At 36.3% G+C, this 24,379-nt stretch overlaps 1 protein-coding gene across 2 annotated transcripts; it reads right to left on the bottom strand.

The window, feature by feature from the left end:
* Window positions 1-25: 25 nt before the first annotated feature.
* Window positions 26-24,379, bottom strand: LOC134537039 (small ubiquitin-related modifier-like). Of its 2 annotated transcripts, none has more exons than XM_063377255.1 (4): window positions 24,157-24,379; window positions 23,968-24,036; window positions 23,806-23,883; window positions 26-1,148 (listed from the first exon to the last, which is right to left on the bottom strand). In XM_063377255.1, the coding sequence occupies exons 1-4, from the start codon at window positions 24,169-24,171 to the stop codon at window positions 1,008-1,010; spliced, it is 303 nt and encodes a 100-aa protein (XP_063233325.1). In that variant the 5' UTR covers window positions 24,172-24,379; the 3' UTR covers window positions 26-1,007. The 2 variants fall into 2 exon arrangements, with proteins under 2 accessions (XP_063233325.1, XP_063233326.1); XM_063377256.1 differs by having other exon boundaries at window positions 23,968-24,030.

Genomic DNA, 24,379 nt, shown 5'->3' with positions numbered 1-24,379 from the left:
GATTGTCAAATCAAAAAGGCAGGCATTGTTCTTTTAAGTTAAATTTAATTTTACAAAAATCACCTCAACATCAATACATTGCCATCACTGCTTGATGCTACTTGCTCACGAAGGCTCAAGATTTCTTGCTCTCTCTGCATACACAGCTGATGCCTACCACACTTCCATTTGCAGGCAGTTCAATGGTTGTTTTAACTAACATTACAAGGATAAAGAAACCTAGGTATCAGCTCCAAGGTATATAGATCCTTTCAACGTATGGCCCTCCTGTACACATAATTTACTATGATAGAAATGACAACCACCACACCGGGAAATGTTTATTTTGGTTTACAATTTAGAATTTTACAAAAAAAAAAGTTAGGATTAAGCAAATGAATCCATACAAGGCAAAAAATAATATCTAATTTTTTTCCAACATATTCACAATATTCTCAAGTCTTAAAATAGTTCAAAAAACAATTCTATAGCATAATTTCAGCAGTGTTTTTATATTCAAGAAAGAATAAAATTATGGTAAAAGGATACTACACAACTAAATTTTCAGTCACTGAACACATAGGTAGAAATTACTGCCTTCTCCTCGCTAACTCCAGTATGTCTCCACAAAATGCAAAGTCTAATAAAAAAAATCATGCTGAAAATTCTCCGTAAACAAAAACTTTGCAAGAGCTTGCCAGATGATGCATCATTATTATTATAACCACTGGAAATGCAGGTAAATTTCGGCAAATGACCGAAAGTAAAAGCTAAACTGTAATTAACGCTTATCTTAAGCTTCACAGACCTCAATTGATGGTGGTAAAATACTAAAAGTTTGACAGTACATCTGTTATAACATACTTTTTTTAAAAGTTAGCCATTTTGTTTTGCCGCTCACTCAAAGAATAACTGGTTTGTTTATGCATGTCCGTATCATCACGTGGCCGGTGCTAAAAATACATAGAAAATAATGACCAATACACAGGAATGTTTGTCTCGCGGCACACGAACGAGGGGACGCCCCCTCAGAAGAGTCCCCAGCCGCCCGTCTGCTCCTGGTACACCTCGATCACGTCGTCGTTCTCCATCTCCAGCTGCTTGGGCGTCTCCTCGTCGTTTATTCGCCTGCCGTCGAACAAGAACCTCAGCGAGTTCACCGGCACCCCCTGCGGCACACAACACATCATCACTTCATATCTGTAATGGATCCATGACTAGAGACCTGCAAAATTCGCGGATTCATTGACCTCTAGAATGGACTCCACAGTCCTTTAACTACTCGCGGAAATGACACCTGTTCGTTGGCTGCTGACGCGCGAGACGTCTCAACTAGGCTGTCCGTAATTCGGCACTTTCTTGGTTTAGTGTTTCCCATTGGCTCACAGTTCCCCGGATAAAATGTGGGCCAATCGCAGAAGCGGTACGAAGGTATAGTTGTTTTGATGCTAGACTATCGTGAAATGAATCTGCGAATCTTGCATGACTCTATTAATGACTTATCTCACATCACGTAATTGCAACACTAAAATTGTTTGCGACATGAATATTTGCTTGACATGAGCACACTGTATTTCCAACAACCCTATTATAGAAACGTGCTAATAAAATAAAGTTTTGGCACGCCAGTGGTCATGAAGTCAATATCCGAAGTATTGAATTTCGTGATGAAACTGGAGTAATATAGCATCACCATCTTTGATGAGCCATATATGCATACCTGCAAACTTAGCAGAAACACCATCAGTATAATTAAAAGAAAAAATTTTTTTTCTGTGAAACATACAACACTATCAAGTGTTACTGAAACATGCACCTAAGTCCAGCATTATTCTAAACACATCCAGAGATGTCAACCTTGTGGAGTGCCTGTCAGTAGTGAGCAACATTTGGCATAATAAGGATTGTTGGGAGGGGGGGGGGGGGGGGGGGGGTCCGGGGGCCCTCCCCCGGGATTTTTTTTTAGTAAGTACAAAATGGTGCTATTTAAACCATTTTCCTGGTAGAAATACCAATATTATTTTAAGAAACATTTTCTGAAATAGGAGACTGGGGAGGGTTGATACCGTATTTGAACAAATAACGTCTGCTAAACACATAAAACAATCAAAACACGGCCTTAAATTCGTGTAAGATCTCCGATACTGCTGATTCGGTAGCCCGCTAGTTTTCTTCGAACTAGAAGGCTCGCACATATTTTCAGTGATAGAACTTTACGTTTCGACTTTTTCTGTCATTAGATCGCAAATAACACGCCAAATGTAGTGTAGCATACACACGGAATCAATGCACACATAACCGACACACCGGAAAATAACAAAGCAAAACGAAACGGCATAGATATATTGAGTCATTACTGGACACTTGAAAATAAAATGTTACGAAACGTGAGTCTAGGGCATTTTGTTTCACAAGTGTGACATCACACATGCATATATCTATGGAACCACAAACACAACATACCACATATTGCTGCGACGTGATGTAAACAAACAGAAAAAACATAAAATGCTTAAAATCCGTAGTTTAAACCTACCATCCGTATTGCCGTAGTCAAGTAACGAAAATCGTAGAAACTACGGAAAATCCGTAGTAGTTGGCATCTCTGCACATCTATAGTTAAATGCATACATATCTGTATATAAATTGTGCTGTTTTCTTTTAAGATACAAACCACGCTGTTCTTATGTCCAACCATGTCTGTAAAGGCACACACAAATTTTCAAGATCTGTCAATAAAAGCTTTCCAATATTTTTACCAGTTGAAACACCCTGCAAAGATGGCATAGCCAAAACATAAACGTTGAACTAGAAGAAGGTTCGTAATAAAAAGAGTAACAAAATGTGGGTACAAGTTACTATTTGTATCCTTGTTCCAATGTTTTCAAAGAAAATGGCCTACTTTGAAAAACCTCAACAACTGTGGTAGTTGTGCCGGATTCCACATCTTTGAATTTGTCTACCCGCAACTATGCCTTTTTACTGGTTCTGAAGTCGGGAACATTTTCCGGAAAAAATTACCAGCTATAAGTGATTGGCTACACTAAATGAAATATATATTCTATTAAAAAAACAGGTGAAATAGCATTTAGCCCGAATCAAATCCATGTTGCTAGTACGGCTTGTCGAAAAGAAACCGTTGGATGTTTTTCTCAGCAACATAACACTACTTAAGTGTTCCACACTTCACATGATTATAAACATTGTTCTTCCCACCATGAGAAACTAAACACGCTGCCTTACACAGTGTCACCACGCTTGCATGACTGATTCAGAAATCACCATTCAGAGACCATGCAGAAGACAGTAACATTAAAGAAAAAAACTAGAGTAAAGTAGCTAGTTTAATTCTCTATGTTCAGCAAAGAATTCATGAAAGGTTATTATGACCAACTCACAACAAGGCATTAAAATAATAACCTTCTACAAAATACATTACAAGTGTTTGAAATATGTAATCACAAATAAATAAGATTGTCTTACAACAAAAAGGGGGGGTAAAGCCAGGTCACTACGCAGTAGGGAAGACACGAAGGAAGAGCCATCTTGTACATTAATTCCCAACATGCACAGCTTCAAGCTCAAACCACTTCCAGAATAAAAACACTACACTATTCCCCTGCACCGGTGCTCCTACTGAGCAGTTAAGCACTAAAGCAGCTTCTTCCGCTTTTTACTTACTGAAACAGGATTAAAGGTGGATGGATGGAATCACGCATCTTGCTGCATTTATCAATCACAGTTCCCAACAATTAAATAATTTATTCTTTAAGGATAAAAGTGGCGAGGTTCACACATATTGCTGCATTTATCAACCTCAATTTTTAACAATTAAATAATTCGTTCTTCAAGGATTAAAGTTGCGAGGTTCACGCATATTGCTGCATTTATCAATCTCAATTTTCAACAATTAAATCACTTATACTTTAAGGGTTAAAGTTGTGAGGTTCACACACATTGATGCATTTATCAATTTCAAGTTTTAATAATTAAATAATTTGTTCTTTAAGGATTAAAGTTGTGAGGTTCACACACATTGCTGCATTTATCAATTTCAAGTTTTAATAATTAAATAATTTGTTCTTTAAGGATTAAAGTTGTGAGGTTCACACATATTGCTGCATTTATCAATTTCAAGTTTTAACAATTAAATAATTTGTTCTTTAACAGGGTGTCTACCAATCCCCAAAAGCCAAAATTAGTGACTTTTAGGGGACTTTTTGGACCTTTTAAAAAAATTTTATGACCGAAAATTTTAATATATATTATGCATTAGACTTTTGAAATAGAGTACACAAACAATTTTCAAGGTTATGAACTATCATCTAACCTAAATATTATATATTAGGCTATTTACCGACACTAAAAACAGTTTATACACTTTTCTTGAGTTTATTCAATTCATTCTCTATTTCTAATAATTCTCCTTTTTTCTCTTCAAGCAATTTTTCTTTTTTCATTTCGAGTAATTTGATTTCATGTGCAGCTTTTTTCTTGCATTTAACACCTCATCCTGTTTGTTATGTTTCCTTCTTACCAGAAATAGATATTTAATTGATGTCAGTTATAAACGACTATGTAAATCATGTCTGAGTTTTGAAAATGTAAGTGTAAGTTTTTTTAATAGATTACCCTTGGGTGCAAGGACAGTATCTTTTGATAAGTATAAACAAATCTTAGAACAATGGCTCATATCCAATCCTTTATACTCACTAGACGAATGGAAAAATTTAAATTTTAATAACCTTAAGTTTATGTAAAGTTATATTATTGTTAATATGTTTTTATTTAAACTTAAAAAAATGTGTATTTATATATCATAATGTATTTTCAATGACAATGTCTACTGCACCGTGTATCTAATGACAATATATAATATCAATTATCAATTGGGTCTTCCTTCCGTCTTGTTGAGGCGTGCGTGCTATAGGTGTGCTGAATACGTCTAACACAGCGTTTTGAACTATTAGAACTTTACATGCAAACACCCAATGCTAATAAAAACAACATAAAAATGTTGAAAACACAGTTTTTGTAAACACACGTCCAGAAAATACTTCTAAATCTTACAGAAACACTTGATACTTTTTATCGGTAATCTTTTACGCAGAAAACTTCAATTAACCAATACATTACATCGTATATCCTTTTACTGCAAGCATTAAAAAGTTACCGATTAAGGCGATTGGTGCATGGAAAATATTACGACAAAACTAATTTAACTGTACATATTTATTTTTGATGCTTCTTTTTAAGACATAATATACCTAGAATCTTTTTTAATAAACTTTTTTTACTGAGTTATGTTATTTTAAATGCATTTATTTTTATTCCAAGCCAGAATTATTTAGAAAACACATAATTATGTTAAACTTAAGTATAGTTCAAGAAACGAGTGTACGAATAGGTTTCTGCGCCTATAAAAGAAAAAAAATTTTCATCGTCAAAATTACAGTTTAATATTGACAATTTCCATTGATCATTGCTGGACTACTTCAGGAGCAATTTAAAGAATAAATTTAAATGAAAATGAAAACATAATTGGCAGAACACTATTGAGTTATGTATATATTTTCATATCCTTTTGTTTTTGATACGATCCGACTCAAAACACGCCCTCTGGAGTGGCAGTTCTAGTGCTGCGTGTAAAACTCCGCCGCCGAGAAGAATGTCCCCGCGACGTGGCGTTGAGGGCGGCGCTTGTCGGAACCAGGTGGTCCGGCGGAGCTCCGGCCGGCTGGCCCTGCTTGCGGGAGGGGAGGGGGAAGAATGGGGTGTAGAGGGATGACGAGAGAGGAGGCCGAAGAAACGAAGGGTCTGTCAAGGTCGCGCTTCATAATGGAGTATCTTCGCTCAAGCAAGGAAATTGTCTCTGTACAGAAAAATTTGTACAGCGAAATTCTTTTTAGCGGTTATGTTTTGACTTGAAGTTGAATACTGACAGGGTGATTATTCTTTGTGGTGGTTGTTTACACATATGAATAAATTTTTACCCTCCAGATTAATATGTTTTGACAGCATAGAACATCAGTTGTGTATTCCGGTTAGTTAGGGTATACTATATGCACACTAGAATGACAGATTTAAATTTAACCAAAAAAATAGATTTTACATTTATTAAAATTTATTTAGAACATCAAATCAACACTAGGCTATTCTCGTTATATGAAATAAAAAAAAAAATTGAAAATGTTAGCTAGCGATGCCAGAATGCCGGGCACACTAATTACAAATGTCCTTTTGTAATATTACATTACACAGAACACTGAAACCTTAATACTTCAAATGTTTGTTTACAGTTTTATTATTCTGTGCTACGTTATTTAAATTTATATGTTTAATTTATTTTGGGTTTTGAACTATATTTCTGACATTGTTACAGACGTTTGGGCTTTTCTCTATGTAATTATTAAGTAATTGCGGCTTTTGGAATTACGTTTTTCACGGCCAGAAATTGCCCGAGGTTTCGGCGGAACTTTCAAAAAGTGCCACCAGCCTATTGTTGTAAAAGTTGCTACTAAAAAGAAGCTTGGTTTTGGCCGTTTTTATGCGTGCAGCTCCGCGCCAGGACGTTCCTGACGCGGGCCTACCATAAGTTATGTTACGTGTGCGGTAATAATAGTATGTATAAAAAGGTTATAAGACTGCTGATGGTATGTTAAGTTGCGAACGGGAATACGCGATTTTAAAGTTATTAACGTCAGAAGATATCATTAGTCTAGGTATGGCCATTTTGTTATTACTCTATCACTAACGCTGTACTGACGCCCTGCAACTTTTTAACATTGCCGATTGATATTATGACTTTGTTGATGTTGCTGGGATAAACTAAAACCATCCGCTATTAAATATTATATTTACTAAATTAATTAGCCTCTCAGTATTATTAATGGCACGATCATATGAACATACAATGCACAACTATCTTAGTGGTCTTGAGTCTATAGGTCTTATGTTTTATCGGACAATTGATTTAATTTATGAGTTAGTGAATTTTTCGAACCGTAAATCCATTTTTGAACTCTACGTGAAACATTGACATTTGCGAAGTCGTGCCCATGTACTTGGCAACGATAGTTAAAAAAAAATCGGAGTGATATTTTGGTCAAAAAGAATTACTGTATTGAGGGATACGTGGTATTTGTTTATTCGTGTGTAAGTAATAAATCAGTTAATTATTTTGTCTTCCTATTTCGTATTCTAATTGAGATAAATATCAGATAAGCATGTGTTACTTGTATCACGACATCTAGGTATTGTTTATCAGTAATTAATATTTTATTTTATTTTTTTGTTAACTAATGTGCATAGGGCAGTGCACTAGACATCACTACCTGTGTGTAGTGTTGCTTTACACTTTTTAACGCATTAGAGTTCACATAAAATGATAAATCCAAAATTTTGTTTAGAAGTATAAATATCAGCGATCAATTTTATTAATGTCCTGTATAACTCAGTGAGTAAAACACTCGAAAATATGTATAATACTTGTTAACCTAAATATTTGTTAACAGTTAAACTGAACCAAGATGTGTTAGTGTTTTTTTTTCTTCCGTATATTAGAGGTATGGGACATCAAAATACGCATCTGTCGCCCATTGACTTTAAATACAGAATTATAAACTACATATTGTGAAAACATTCTGCAACAGTTTTTGCTGAACCGAAAAACACGGATGAGAAAACAGACGAAATGTGTTTGGTAAGTGATTTTTCGTCAAATGAAATGGAACAGGGCAGTGCTTATCAGAATGAAAGTACAGAACTACTTTTGTGCAAGGAAATGCATTTTACAAAGACATTTCAAGAGAAATCACCTTTAAATGAAATAGATCTTGCCGACATGGAAGAAATATACTTAGATTTAGCGGCCAGGCCCCTTTCAAGTGACAAAATTTCTCTTGAAGGGCTGAAATATGTTTCTGGCTATATAGCTCACCGTTTCAGAAATAAATATCCCGACCTTGGCACTACGGATTTCAATTCGGAGGACGATAGCTGGATACATGTACAATCAAAGGGTAACTTAAAATGTCCCACTAATGAATTTTTTGAATTAATAAAGATCGCTGAAATGTGTTTTGATAAGGCTCATGGCAACAATTTGTGCAAAAAAGAGCAGATTTTTTAATCACTGACTAAAATTATTTGCGGAACTACTGAAAATAAATATCCAGAAGAAGTTATATACTGTTTTGTCAGGACAAGAACGTATATGCGTATCAAGTATTTGAACATGAAATATTTTAACGAACAAGACCAAAAACGCAAAGAAAGAAATAAGATGAGGAAAACTACCCTCTAAGATTTTTCAGTGTGATAGTGTCCACTTTCCTTCACCATAATATGTATGTTCATAATTTATTTCCGATGTTTTTTAATTACTATTTTTAAGAAAAGCATTTATTGTGAATATCGCAGCAATTATGTAGGGCTTAAGGTATTTATTTTATTCCAAATATTGAGTATGTCATTTTTATTACCTTTATTAAAAATAATATATATGTTTACAATGTAACAAAATTGTGATATTTTTGTATTGCTATTGCAATTTCGTTTCTTGTAAACATTATTGTAGACTTTTTCATATTGAAATTAAATTTGCTATAGGGTTGTTTGTATTTTATTTTTACAGTTATAAGATTTTTTATATGTTGTTTACTGTTTACAAACATTTGAAAAATATTTTCTTAACCATATTTCCATTTCCATGGCAATAGTCTTGTTAGCTTTTCGGGTAACTCTTCTACATGGATGATAAGATGGTGCGACATCTAAAACATATCACACCACCTTTACATAACTATAAAACTAAGAGGTGTTTTCTTTACATAATATTAAAGCACAATGTTTCCTTGTGGCGTAGGTGATTTAGAATCATTTATCTAGAAAAATGGGCTTTCAGAATGTTTTTTAACACACAGTGTTTCGGAAGGTTTTTGAAGAAAAAAAATGACTACCTATTTTATTTTTTTGCAGCTGAATTCGGGCACGTGCATGAAATATAATTAATCCGTAGGAAGCGCAATGGTTTAAAGTATTGATGTTGAAGATTTGAAAAGATTTATTGAAATAGTGTGAGAGAAAGAGCGAGTTGAGTGAGATGTGCGCTCTCAAGCCACATTACGTGCGCAGCTGCGAACAAAAAGTAATCCATTCCGCCTCCCCATGGCGAAGGATGAGTGAAAGAGAAACCTGCTAAACCTTCCCCTCCTCCGGGCACGATAGAACCGTATCGGCTGTGTGTTAGAGGGAGAGCGAGATACAATCTTCGAGGTTATGTTAGTTACCGCTAGATGGCAGGCCGCAGAGCGACCGCCAGCGACACCCTTCCCGTATGAAGGCCATCTCGCCACTGATGAGCTGGAACTAAGCTCCTGACCTCCCTACATAGTAACAGCCACCCACATAGGCATCTAGACTCTTTAATGATCATATGATACAAAATTAATTGTTTTCGGGCCTGTGACCGTTTTTTACCGTGCACCAATCGCCTTAACTGCATAGCCATCACGTATAACACACGCTCGCGGCGCCATATTGTCAACAAAACGATACACTACCCATCATGCCGCGTAAAGCGAGACACTTGCATGATGAAACATATTTGATGTTTACATTATTTGATTACGGTATTTGTTTGCATAAAGTAGGTTAGTTTTCGCTGAAAAGTTGAAAAAATAATGAAAATTTTAATATAATATTAAGCTTTAACGTATGATAAAAGAAAAAAAATACAAAACAAGCAACCGCAGTTGTAGACTGGAAATTATTATTTCTATTACAAAAAAAACGTGACCCATATGGCCACTTTCGTGAATTATCCGTGACCATGTGTTCAATTCCGTGACTTTTTCGTGACTTCCATGACCGGTAGACAGCCTGTTTAAGGATTAAAGTTGTGAGGCTCACGCACATTGCTGCATTTATCAATCTCAATTTTTAACAATTAAATCATTTATTCTTTAAGGATTAAAGTTACGAGGTTCACACATATTGCTACATTTATCAATCTCAATTTTTTAACTATTAAATCATTTATTCTTTAAGGATTAAAGTTGCGAGGTTCACGCATATTGCTTCATTTATCAATCTCAATTTTCAACAATTAAATCACTTATACTTTAAGGATTAAAGTTGTGAGGTTCACACACATTGCTGCATTTATCAATTTCAAGTTTTAACAATTAAATAATTTGTTCTTTAAGGATTAAAGTCGTGAGGTTCACACACATTGCTGCATTTATCAATTTTAATTTTTAACAATTAAATACATTATACTTTAAGGAATAAAGGTCTCAATACAGAAACTCTAACTTCACTGTGACACAAAAGACCCGGCATGGCATAGAACAATTGTTGAGTCTCACAATGTTGTTATTCAGTTGTTTGTTTTGAAAGACAAGTGGCCTTTGGCGTTAGGGTTTTGTTTTTGTTTTGTTTTGGGTTGAGTAGTTGTGATCTTGGAGAGAAATGGTGGCAGATGTATTTTGGTGTATTAAAACATGAAATTCAATAACGAGTTCTGATGTTACGTATTTAGTTTAGCATTAAATGTGCAATTCCGACTTCTAACAGCTTACTTAATGGAACATTGAATGGTCCTCCGGGCCGAATTTGGGAAAGATCTGGCATTTTGAATTCTGTGAAGACTCGAGAATCGGAAAACAATGGAGAAACTCTTGGCGAAGAAAAGGTTTATGAAATCAAACATTACGCGTGCAGAGAATGCAGTTGATAAACTTACGAGTGGCGACACGAGCGAAGCATTAGTACACCAAAAACGAGTTCAGTTAATGTTAGACGAAGTTGATAAATTATTAGTGGATTTCAGCATTGCATTAAACACAGAAGAGTATACAGCGCATGAAGACGATCTCGGAGAAGCATAAGATAGACTTTCGACCTTACTTGTCAAGATCCATGAAATCGGGTCAGAAAAGTGCGAAATTTCGTCGTCTAAAAGTGACATCGAAAGTGAGGTTAGACTGCCCAAGTTACAGTTGCCAGCGTTCAGGGGCAGCCTACAGGACTGGATACCCTTTAGGGATTTGTTTGAATCCGCTGATCATAATAATAAGAACCTTTCAGGAGCCCAGAAACTACAATATCTCAAGGGGTTATTGCAAGGTGATGCAGCTGTATTATTGAAGTCTGTTCCTATCAGCAGTGCCAACTATCTTGAAGCCTGGAATATATTAACTACGAGGTATGAAAACAAGCGCGAATTGGTGGATGCAACCTTAAAACGTCTGTTTTCACAACCAACCATTCAGCAGGAGTCTGTGAGCATGCTGCGTCGTATGTTGGACAACGTTGTTGAATGCACAAGAATACTTAAAGTTCTGGGACAGCCAGTTGAGCACTGGGATGCTGTACTTGTGTTTGTTGTGACGGAAAAGTTAGATAGTGATTCCAGAAAAGATTGGCAACTATCGTTAACCAGTAATGAAGTGCCAACATTTGAAAAACTTGTGCAGTTTCTGGAACATAGAACCAGAGCATTATCTGCAGCAACTAGCTTGAAATCAAAAAGTGTTGTTGGCACAACCAATAGAATTCAGGCCAGTAGAAATATTTCAGTTTTGTATGGTTCCACACAAGAGCATACTTGTGTAAAATGTACTGGAATCCATGCACTGTACAAGTGTCCTGAGTTTTTGGCAGCCTCAGTTCAAGAGAGATATGCATTTGTTAAAAACAAATGGTTATGTTTCAACTGCCTGAGTTCTACTCACATGTCACGACAGTGTCACTCGTCAAATTGTAGGGTGTGTAAAGGACACCACAATACATTGCTACATGAAGAACCAGTATCAGAAGATGTTACCGAACTTACCCAAGGAGAGGTGTCATCACATCATTCAGTGCAGTCAATTCCTTTGAAGGTGTTGTTGTCAACTGCATTAGTCCAGGTTCAGGATTGTAGAGGTCATTTAATCACATGTAGAGCCTTACTGGACTCTGGTTCAGAAGCAAGCTTTATAACTGAGGACTGTGTGCAACTGCTTGGGTTAAAGAAGCAGCAGTTGAATGTTACATTGTCGGGTTTAGCATCCAACAGCATTGGTAAAGTCTCTAGCCTTGTTCGACTGAATCTCCAGCCTAACGCTGGTGGTACATCACACCTCTGTGTAAATGCTCTTGTGATGTCAAAATTGACAAGCTGCCTCCCAAGAGAGAGTATTATTCCTAAGGCCTCTTGGTCCCACATCAAGGGACTGAGATTAGCAGACCCCACGTACAATATTCCGAGGAAAGTGGACATTCTTCTTGGTGGGGATATTTTCCCACTTTTACTTAGATCAGGGCGATGCACAGGAGAAAAGGGTTCTGCAGTGGCCATTGAAACTGAACTTGGTTGGGTGCTCTCCGGTAGTATTCACAGTGATTCATTCCCATCGTCTTTGACTTCTCTGCATATTCATTGTGATGATGTGAACAGAGCTCTGCACAAGTTTTGGGAGTTAAGAGGAAGTTCCCTTTGCCTCCACACTCACTGAGGAAGAATCCTTATGTGAGAATCACTTTGATGCCAATCACAAACGCATGGAAGATGGTACGTATGTGGTGCGATTGCCATTTCGAGAAGGTAAGCTGGAGTTAGGAGAGTCGCGGTCAATGGCGGTGTCACGAATGTGTAGGATAGAGCATCAGCTACAGCAACAACCAACCAAGCATAAACAGTATGTAGAATTTATGGATGAGTACATTGCCTTAGGTCACATGGAGCCAATTCCACCAAACGAACTACCGAAGCCGAATCATGACATGTGCTACATCCCTCACATTCCAGTGTATAAGGAGAGTAGCACAACTACCAAATTAAGAGTCGTGTTCGATGCTTCAACAAAGACTTCTTCAGGTGTTTCCTTAAATGATGGGATGATGGTTGGACCCAAACTCCAAGAAGATTTGTGGTTCCTGCTAATACGATTCAGAAAGCACATAGTTCCGCTTGTTGCAGACATAGCCAAAATGTATCGTCAAATCTGGGTACATACACAGGACACTGAATTCCAGAGAATTGTGTGGAGACCTTCCCGCACCGAACCTATCCAAGACTATCGCCTGCTGACAGTAACATATGGTGAAAACTGTGCACCTTATCTTGCCATTCGATGTTTGAAACAGTTAGCCAAGGATGAATAAGATAACTTTCTGCTGGCAGCGCCAGTACTGATGAGCGACTTCTACGTTGATGATATACTGTCTGGGGCAGACAGCATCCCAGAAGCGTTAAAGTTGCAGGAACAACTCAGATCCCTCTTAAGTCGTGGTGGGTTTCAGCTGAGGCAGTGGGCATCAAGTGCACCAGAAATCATGATGCTGTACCCGTTGAGCTACGGAATTCTGCAGTATCTTGGGATTTCAATGAAGATAGTTCGGTAGATAGGGCTTGAGTGGCATCCTACTCAGGATCAATTTGCATTTTCATGTTCATCCAAACCTAAGGAGACCATCTCTAAACGTCTTATATTATCTGAGATTTCCAAGTTGTTCGACCCATTAGGCTGGCTTTCACCTGTGACTGTTCGTGCCAAGATTTTGTTACAGTCTTTGTGGGGTCTCTCTCTGGATTGGGATGATCCTCTTCCTGAGAAACTGTGCGTAATCTGGAATCAGTTCATCAAAGAACTTCCTCTGTTGGACGTCTTCCGTATTGATAGGTGCCTCTTACTTCCTAACCCTGACAAATGTGAGTTGATAGGGTTTTGTGACACGTCAGAGATGGCTTACGCAGCTGTGGTGTATTTACGATCACATTACCAGGATGGCACAGTGTTAGTGCGACTAGTGACTGGCAAAACCAAGGTAGCACCACTCAAACAGATTTCCATCCCACGATTGGAACTTTGTGGGGCCTTGCTTCTGTCAAAGTTGTTAACTTCTGTGCAGCATGCATTATCATTGGAAGAAATTCACATTCAAGCATGGACAGATTCCACTATCGTGCTGGCATGGTTGGCAAGTTCTCCAAGACACTGGAAAACATTTGTGGCGAACAGGGTAGCAATAATCCAAAGCCTTGTGCCCTCAGATCAATGGTTCCATGTAAGCGGCGATGACAATCCTGCAGATTGTGCCTCCCGTGGGTTGTTGCCGAGTGAACTTTCTTCACACCCATTATGGGGGTCAGGTCCATCATGGTTGCAACACCCTGGTCCTTTGAGATCGAGTGAGAGAATTGAGCCTGATCAACCCCTAATGGAACAAGAGAGAAGAGTAACTGTGTTAAATGTGACCATCCACCCTGAAAATGCATTGCTGAATAGGTGGTCTTCCTTAAGTAAACTTCAACGGGTGACAGCATGGTGTTTGAGATTTGTTAACAACTGCAGGAAGCCACAAAATGACAGACTACTTAAGCCTTTAACTGTGAGTGAGCTTCAAGTAGCATTATTTCGTTGAGTGATCATTGTGCAGAAGGAAAGTTTCAGTGATGACATTCACTGTCTCACCAATGCCAGACCTCTTAGTTCAAAGAGCCGCCTCGCCAGTATTGCTCCATTTCTGGATAAAAATGGTGTAGTCAGGGTGGGCGGTCGAATTCAGAAATCATGTGTTCCAGAAGAGCAAAAACATCCTGTTGTGCTACCAGCCCATGGACAGCTGACCAAATTAGTGGTAATGCACGAACATCTGGTAAATCTTCACGCAGGACCTCAGTTGGTGCAAGCAGCCTTGCAACAATGATTCTGGATTCTTCGTGCCAGAGATACTATCCACCACATACTGAAGGCTTGTGTGACCTGTTGCCGTCAGCGGGCTACTACTGCTACCCAGATGATGGCCGACCTTCCAGCACAAAGAGTTCGGGTCTCACGTCCATTTTTCCATTGTGGGGTTGATTATGCAGGGCCATTCCAGCTCCGTAATAATTGTAAGGGGCGCAGTAAAAATTAATTTAAGGGTTATGTAGCCCTATTTGTATGTTTTTCCACCAAGGCCATACACATCGAACTGGTGAGTGACCTGACAACATCAGCATTCATGGCCGCTCTCAAGCGTTTCATTGCTCGGCGTGGAAGACCCCTAGAGATTTTCAGTGATTGCGGAACAAACTTTGTTGGAGCGGCACGGGAGCTTAAGGACTGTTTGTGATGGTCCAGTCACAGGAACTCCAACAGACAGTAAGCAACTATCTTGCTGGACAGGGTATTTCTTGGAGGTTTAATCCTACTGCGGCCCCTCACCAAGGAGGGCTTTGGGAAGCGGGCGTGAAGAGCATGAAACATCACTTGTATCGCGTTGTGAGAAGTGCCAGTCTCACCTTTGAAGAATTTTACACGGTCCTGACTATGATTGAGGCCTGCCTCAACTCTAGACCGCTTACAGCACTTTCCAGTGAGCCTAGTGACCTTTCCGCACTCACTCCAGGCCACTTTCTGATCGGAGACTCACTACTGGCGCTGCCACATCTTGAGGAACCAGATTGTAAAACTCAACAATGTGGCCCGATGGAAAATGGTGCAAAGAATAGTTCAACACTTTTGGAAATGCTGGTCTTCTGAATATCTGTCAAGACTTCAAAATCGACCAAAATGGTGGACGAAACAAGCCAACCTGCAGATTGGAGACATGGTTATTCTAAAGGAAGAGCACATGCCAGTCCATCTATGGAGGCTGGGTCGCATTACAAAGATATTTCCTGGTTCGGATAATTGTTTGCGTACAGTAGCTGTGCAAACTGTCTCCGGAGAAGTCAAGCGACCAGTTGTCAAGATTGTGCCTTTGCCATTCTAGTGTCATAAAGTAACTTATAGGTGGTGTATCTTGGAAAGATGGTATGACTGAAACAGTTACATGATGTTTGGTTATTTTAAGTTGTCAATTGGAAATGACAAGGTGGGCGGAATGTTGAGTCGCACAGTGTTGTTATTCAGTTGTTTGTTTTGAAAGACAAGTGGCCTTTGGCGTTAGGGTTTTGTTTTGTTTTGGGTTGAGTAGTTGTGATCTTGGAGAGAAATGGTGGCAGATGTATTTTGGTGCATTAAAACATGAAATTCAATAACGAGTTCTGATGTTACGTATTTAGTTTAGCATTAAATGTGCAATTCCGACTTCTAACAGCTTACTTCATGGAATAACAATCCTAATTGATAGTCAAACCAGCATGTGGCACCACACACTCATATGAGTGCTATCACAGTGAACCTACCCTGGGATAAAATTTGTAAACTTACAGTCAAGAAGTAATCAAAACTTTTAAAAAAGTAATAAAATTGGCATTACTCTATTTATAATATGCAGTGTTCACTTCACTAGTATTGTGTTTCAGAAGTATAGCAGTAAAATGTGAGACTATTTAATATGCATTACCATTTTTACATGCATAAAATATCATAACTATTTTTTTTTACAGATCTGATTATTACTGTATACAAATTGTACTATAGGCAAAATTTGTATTATTAATTTATATTTCTTTATCTAATTGCCACTGTAATTATTTTAACAAATTTCCCCAATTCAGGGAAATGGTCAAGAGAGACAACAAACAGCCCTACAATCTCAAGTGATTTCTCCTATCTTTGTTCCTTAAAAATGAATTAAGCAGAAATGTACAACTATCAGAGAAAATAGGGTCTGAAATTGGAAATTGTAGTCTGCAACTGACTGAATTTTGTCAGCTGTTGTTTCTAATAACCATTTACTTTACACAAACATTTCTGCTCAATTAGTTTCAAACACAACAATACCAATATTGTACACCAAACATAGTCCATAACCAAGTTGGACATCTTTGATATTCAGCAGATTTTCTTTCTATTAGAGATAAATATTCCTTAAATTCTGCAGTCAATAAATAACTTATGGTTTTACATATGTCTCCATTAGACACCTTAGCACACTTGTAAGAAATGACATGTGCATAAAGATCAACAAAAGATTCAATAGTTATCGTATGTACAAAGTATCTAAAGAAGTGCCACTAATCTCCGTTAGACATTGGGGCTAGATTGCAAAACATACCCAAGAACGCCTTTTTTGAATTTTTAAGTGATTCAAGTAGAACTGAACGTTATTCCCTGCTCGAGCGAGCCTGTATCTCACCCACGTGCTTGTCTTGTACCGCTAGGTCGCTGGATCAAATCTCACTGCACACAGGTTTGTTTTCATTTTTCTCCATTTTTCTTTTTAAACTAAAATTTTGAATTTGATGAAAATTTGGGTGTTTAACAAACTAACATACACTTATAAATTAATATTGAAAAATAAAGGCATCCACCTTATTTTAGCCCACATGAAAATTAATCTACTGTTCGTTTCTCTGGTTTAACAAGCGCCTGGTCATCTATAAACATTGTATAAACACAAAGTTTTTGCAGCTATAAGATTTTTCCAAAGTTTCTGTGGAAAAACAAACTTCATTCAAATACATAAAAATTTCCCGCTCGCTGAACAATTTAGCATCATTCCAGTCTTTATTTTTTAATATTAATTTATAAGTGAAAGTTTTCTTTTTAATTCGGCATTCATTGGAAGAAAATTAAAATATACCTACAAAAAAAAAAGTATGCATTGAGATTTGATCCAGCGACTTAGCAGTTACTAGACAAACACACTGCCAGGTAAGCTATGGGCTCGCTCAAGTAGAGAATAAAGTTCAGTTACTCAAGTCTGACGTCAACCGGGCCTAGTAGCCTGGTCAGCCTACGCCACCCTTCCCCTCCCACCTCCCGTACTGGCTGCCTCTCCGTCACGAGTACGTAGTCGTGTGTTTGAATAGCGCGCCACGAACTACCTCAAGAGGGCGCTGTAGTGGCAGGGCGACGTCCCCCCTAAATTTGTAATAATAATATTGTATAGCTTTTTATTTTTTCCCCATTCATTTGTGTCGCCACTGACGGGCAGGAGGGTTTTTGTTTTGTTTAGAATATAAGTTTTAGTATGTACGTTAAAGACGTTTCCGGGCGGACCCGAACACGAACGAATTTAACATGTCTATATAATTTAATTAATTAATAACTCTAGGTTAAAAAGTAATAGAGCCGTGGGAGAACGTGTATTAATTTTAGGAGTGTTTTTGTATTTCTTTATATAAGATTACAAGGCACTTAATCGGAAAGGTGTAACGGTAAACTGGCAAGGCGGGAAGGCACCGTGTTGCTTCGAGGGAGCCCGGCGCTCGGTCAGTTCCATGCCGCCAACGACCGAGGTAAGACGCTGCCTTCCATACCCGGGGACTTCACTCTTTGTTCACTGACTGAGTCATTTTGTGTGAAATCACCAAGGCGTGGTTGCTTGACCATTTTATAAAATCGTAATATTTTTACCCAATAAAGTCTTATCAGTAAATAGCTCAAAACTATTTTTATTCAATTTTTATCTGCCACCATTTTGAATCAGGGCTCAATTATCTTTGCTACTGCATGCAAAAATAAGGCCTCGTAGAGGTTTTGTTAAAAGTTTATTGTTGGCCTTGACTAAAAGATAGAAGTTTCATGTCTTTACTGATAAAAATAGAACATTATAGGCTTACATAAAATGTATAAAAATATATTAAATAAATTTGGAAAACATAAGAAAAATGACCTTGAAATATGCCAAAATATTGAACATTTTCAGCAATTTTCATGACCTTTTAAGGTGACTTGGGGTTGGAACCAAAAGACCAAATTTTCTGTGTAATAACTACGGCTACAGTACTTTTCAGCTGTGTTGAGTTAAAATAATAGTTTTAAGACCTTCCTGCTTTTCTTTAGCATCATAATTTCAAATTTCCAAATTTTGCTAATTTCAAGGTCAAAATAATATAAAAATTTTCTGTTTATGCCAAAAAATACATCTATTAGTGATAATCAAAATTTGCAAGTTTCATTTTGTGGTTCAAACTGGTTTAAAAGTGAGAGTTATTTGAAACATGTGTTAAATTGCTATACACGATGTTGTGAACTTATAACAGTATGTAAACTTTCTCGCGAGTATTAATTGGTGGTTCACGTATTTTCTTTGCCTTCTGATTCAATGTAATTTTCTGTATTCGTGGCGTCTGCCTTGTGTGGACACAACGGCCCTTCTGATGGTCCGTATACGGACCATACCACTGTTATGCAGATGTGACTTGCGTTGTTCATGGCCTTGATAGTTGAAATGCTCATCTACCTAAATAATTTGTGTGTATCCATTGACGTCATATCATTGTTTAGGGCAAACGTATTTTCTGGAGTCTGTATACCTAATTTATATGTATTAATATTCACAGACAGCATTACTTTATTGTATTACCGTCAGTATTATGTATTGTGTACCTTCAGTAGGCTTCTCGCCTAATTAAATGAAAACTGTTTAAATTATAATTTATGTAATTGAAATAATCTGTCCCTTTGCAGTCCCTGTTCACAGATACATTTCCTTAGTCCATGCCATGCTATGGCCCCTCTTTGCTTATAGAAAGATAAGCTTTCACTACTAATACGTAGCTAAATACATTTAAAGTAAATTTAAATAAATGTTGAATAACATTTACAGATTAAAAAACCTAAAATTAAATTTAAATATTTACATACTGCATTGTTCACATAACAGGGCTTCAGCATATTATTATTTTTTTCCTATGTAGGCACTACCAACATTTCTGAGTGACAAAATAATGTTATTGATATAGGAGATATATTTCAGTTCTAATAAGAATTTCAAAAGCATAAACTAAACATTTTCTATTATTAGAAAGATTATTTAACCTGTTAACATAATTCCCGACACTATTTGCTATGTGTGTGTGTGTCTACCATGATTTTCCACTAGTGCATCCTAGTAGGCGCCAGGTAAACTAGCCTTGAAAGCTCTGGCTTTTCTCTCCAGAGCTGATGTTGACATGCAGGATGGTGTAATGTTGAACACTTGGGCTTCGTATGAAATAATCATGCAATGAAGGAAGTGAATAGCCATTGAGGAAAAGCAAAATAATGTGATTGTTGATTCGTCACTTCATCAATTCGTTTCATTACTAATTCATTGCATTGTATTTAATGCTACGAAAGTGCTGTTGCCATTGTGTGCACACGGAAATAAAGAGTCAAAAAACATTTTTGTATAATGAAAAGTGAAATATGGCACAGTTAATCCATAGACTGGAAATCCCGCACCTGGATAATCGGGAGTATTACTGTATGTATTTGCTACTCATTAAATTTTTTTTGGAAGTTATAATCACATAATTTCCCAGAAGCCACGACACAAATTTACCATTACGAGACCTTGGATTCTGAATTCCACATATAACTGCACTTGAAGCTAATTAACTATCTAGGAAAAGGAAACAGAAGAAAGCAAATAAAATCTAAACTATATTTTTTTTATCTTCCTGAAAATTTTTTTAAATTTATCAGTAAAGTGGCAAAGCTCTTATTGTACAATTCATCACAATTATTTCATGTTTAATATTTGAAACAAGAGGTTTGCATGTCGTGAGTGGCAGAGTCAATGCAAAGGTAAATTTTTGAGGTTAGAATTGGCATGTACTGCTGATTCTTGCAAATAGAAACAGATCTGAGTAAGGGGGGAGACAGTAATAAAATGTACTAAATACATAATTAATGTAGCTTAACCTAACCTAACCAAATGTTCAGACTTTGTTCACAGCATTTTAAACGTAGCTAATTTAACATACATTGCACGCTAATTTATGCAGTAAAAATGTAATTTACAAGTAAACTACTTGAAACATTACAATGATGTTTTACATCTTTATTATTATAAGTGTGTGTATGAATAAAAGTGATTATGTGTCTAAGTAAAAATAAAATGCATTTACAGATTTTTATAGTTCAGGTAGGTACTCTTTGGAATAAAAATTTTATACCCATAAAATCTTTTTTTCATACTTCCATATAAAATCAATACTTATTGCTGCAATAAATCAAGTCTTCCCTTAATTTTGAAATGTTTTAATTTTCTGATGATTATCTTGAAAACATTACAAATGGTAACAATGAGATTGAATATCATGGTTATGAATTATTAATTAACTTTGGTAAATCTGTATTGTACGGATTAGCGCCAAAAAAAATCGTACAAATATGAAATAACTTTCATTATATGCTCTTTTACGTCCTATTTTCAAAACTGCCTGCGGAGATTAAAAATTCCAATTACTTTTGGAGATATCGCCGTTCTTATTTTGCAATACAAGCCCTATGTAATCATTCAACAGACGCCATTTTATATTTTGCCGTGTGTGCGTGAATGCCTAAATAACAGAAATTTTCCATTAAGTAAGGTTAGTTACATGATAAATACTTCAAAATAAACGGAAATTAATAATAATATCAATTAATTTTACTTGTATAGTTTTAAGTATTTATAATGTAACTGACCTGACCTAACAAAACGGGACAAAGGTAGATTAGGTCAGGTCAGCTACAGTATAAATACTTTGAAACTGAACGGTCATTAAAAATAATAAAAATTAATTTTAATGGTTGTTTAGTTTTAAAGTATTTATAATGTAGCTGACCTGACCTAACAAACCGGGAAAAAGGATGAACAGTAGGAACTCACGTAATTTTCTTTTTACGTGATGTAGTCGTTCAACTACGTCGCGAAAAAAAAAAAAAAATCATTCTTGTAAACAAGCAACAATGGTGAAACGCGGGAAGCCTACGATTCACTCATCCTTCTGGACATACCCGAATACTCACGTTGGCAAGCCTTTCAACAGACGAGAGGCAAACGCCCGATCGTGCATCTTCAGTTTTTTTTTTTTTTGTTTATTGTAAATAAATATGCAACTCATGAAAACTAATGGTCAGTTAGGTTGTTAGCTACATTATAAATACTTCAAAACATTGTGGATGGTTGATTTGGTTAGGATAGCTACATTAAAAATACTGTGAAATCATGTAAACGGTTTCCTAGTGCTGGATAGCTACATATTAAAATGTTATTTGCTAAGCAACCATAAAATGATTTTACAGTTTTTTTAATGTAGCTATACTTACCTAATATAACCAACCATATACAATGTTTAAAAGTATTTTTAATTACTTCTTGCTAATTTTAAGAAAAGAAGGCTTGCCAACGTGAGTATTCGGGTATGTCCAGAAAGATGTGTGAATCGTAGGCTTCCCGCTCAACGCCGCAGCAGTGCACAAAAGGAAATTAAAAAATTCAATATCTCCTAAAGTATTTGGAATTTCTAATCTCCGCCGGGTTTAATGAAAAGAGGAAGTTAAAGAGCACAGAATAAAGGTATTTTCGGATTTTTAAATTTTTTTTAAAAAAAATCGCCAAAAAATGAATATTAAAAAATTCGATATCTCCAAAAGTAATTGGAATTTTTTATCTCCGCAGGCGGTTCTGAAAAGAGGACGTAAGATAGCATATAATGAAAGTTATTTCATATTTGTACGATTTTTTTTGGCGCTAATCCGTACAATACAGATTTACCTTAACTTTTTTAAGACAATTGAGCTTCCCAATATTAACACGGTCAGAATTTACATTTAAAATTAAAATAAACCCTAAAGTAATAATAGAACACTAAATATTCTTATACCCAAAACAATTTTTAACATATTTAAAACAAAAACAAACATGTCTACATCATAGCCCAATACTCTGCTTCTATTGTTGCAAAGAGAGACATAAACGGAAGAGTTCAACAATGCTAGCTAATTCGTACAGGTCCGTGTCTGCATGCACACCATTGTAGATACTCCAGTCTCCGATTACACATCAATGTAGAAGAGGCTTAATAACTATTTTGAGTAGTGTTAAGGTTAGAGTAGCTACATTTGAAAAATTATATTGGGTTAATGTTTGATGTCAAATTGTAATGTAAATTTATCTTTTGCTTTTATAGCATAGCCGAAAATGTTTTCCACCTATAATTGTTGAGCCGCCTTACTGTTTTCTTTATTCTAAATGCAATTTGATCATGTGGTCCAAGTAACAGACTCTTCAAAAAGACAGTACGTTACGGTCAGTACCAAGACTATTCCACATCCCATGTTTATTTTCCATGTCAAGTTAATATTGAAAAATATTTACTTGAAATGGAAAACAAACAAGAATGTAAAACAGGCTTTGCACAGCTATAATGTACTGACATTAAAGTCCCTGTCTTTTAGAAAAGTGTGTCAGCCACTGGAACCACAAGATCACGTTGCAGCTAGACTAAAAAAATACAGTTGGGCAGCTCAACAATTAAGACAATCTCTCGTGAAAACATTTTAGACTATACTATAAAAGCACATGGTAAATTTAACAGGTAATATAAACATAGGAAAAAAACAAAATATTTAAACCTAACAGAGCATGTACACTTTGTATAATGCTTTGTTATTATCTGTACTCAATATTTAAATAACGGCAATTCTAACAAGCTAGTACCACTGGCCACAACACCTAATGTTTTTTAATGTGGTATACAACTTGTAAAAAATGTCACACGTGAAGCACTTGTCATATTTCACTTCCACCATCAGGAATTAACATATTGTTTCAAAACACTAATATAAGTTACTTTATCATTTTAGAACCGTTAGATAACAATAGTGATATTCAACAGTAAATAGTTTATAACTATTTGCTAATGCTGGACTTGTACCCTAGAAGTTAACTGTAAATTAAGGCAGGTACACATTCTTAAACATTGACCTACGTAAAACGTTAAACGTATTGAAACAACCACTGCAACTTCAACGAATTTCCCGACCTACGAATTACAGGAATAAAATAAATTATTATTACAAACCTGAAGAGGGTAGTACAATAGGAAATGTAAACCGTTTAATACAGAATTTTAACTTAACCTCAACACGTGATGCTAATATTATACATTATACATAAAAATAAACTATTTCTAAACGTACTCACCACTCTTTCACTGTAAGACTTCTTTAACTTTCCCATTTGAGTAGTCATTTTAACGCGAAAGTGTATTTCATTGGAGTCCTGCAATGTAAATACACGCCCATCACAAGTAGCAGACATAAAAATAGATTCATTAATAAATATTACTGATGATACAATACTTACATTTCCCACCACTTTCAGCTTGATATATTCAGAATTGGCATCACCTACACCGGCATCAGGCTTCTGTTCCTTAAAACAAAGCCAGTAAAGATAACCACAGACATAAAATAATTATCAACATAAAACACAGTACAGAATGATAAATTCAAACAAATACAGTAATCATTTCCCAAATTAATTGAAACATACCTGATTGTCCGACATTTTTACAACACACGCTGCAATTCGAGCAAGAAAGACAATATGGCGCCAACACAAGTAATATCACATACACAGCGTTCTTAGAAATGATTGCAAACCTACGTGCAGAACAAAATAGTATTACCATTAAACTTAACTGACACACTATTGCTAAAAAATTTAGAAAGACTAAATATCATTGGCCCGTCTGTACCCAAAATCCAATCAAAAC

Source organism: Bacillus rossius, chromosome 11, assembly GCF_032445375.1.
Source record: "Bacillus rossius redtenbacheri isolate Brsri chromosome 11, Brsri_v3, whole genome shotgun sequence".
Classification (NCBI taxonomy): Eukaryota; Metazoa; Arthropoda; class Insecta; order Phasmatodea; family Bacillidae; genus Bacillus; species Bacillus rossius.
This window is presented reverse-complemented; position numbering and strand designations above follow the sequence as displayed.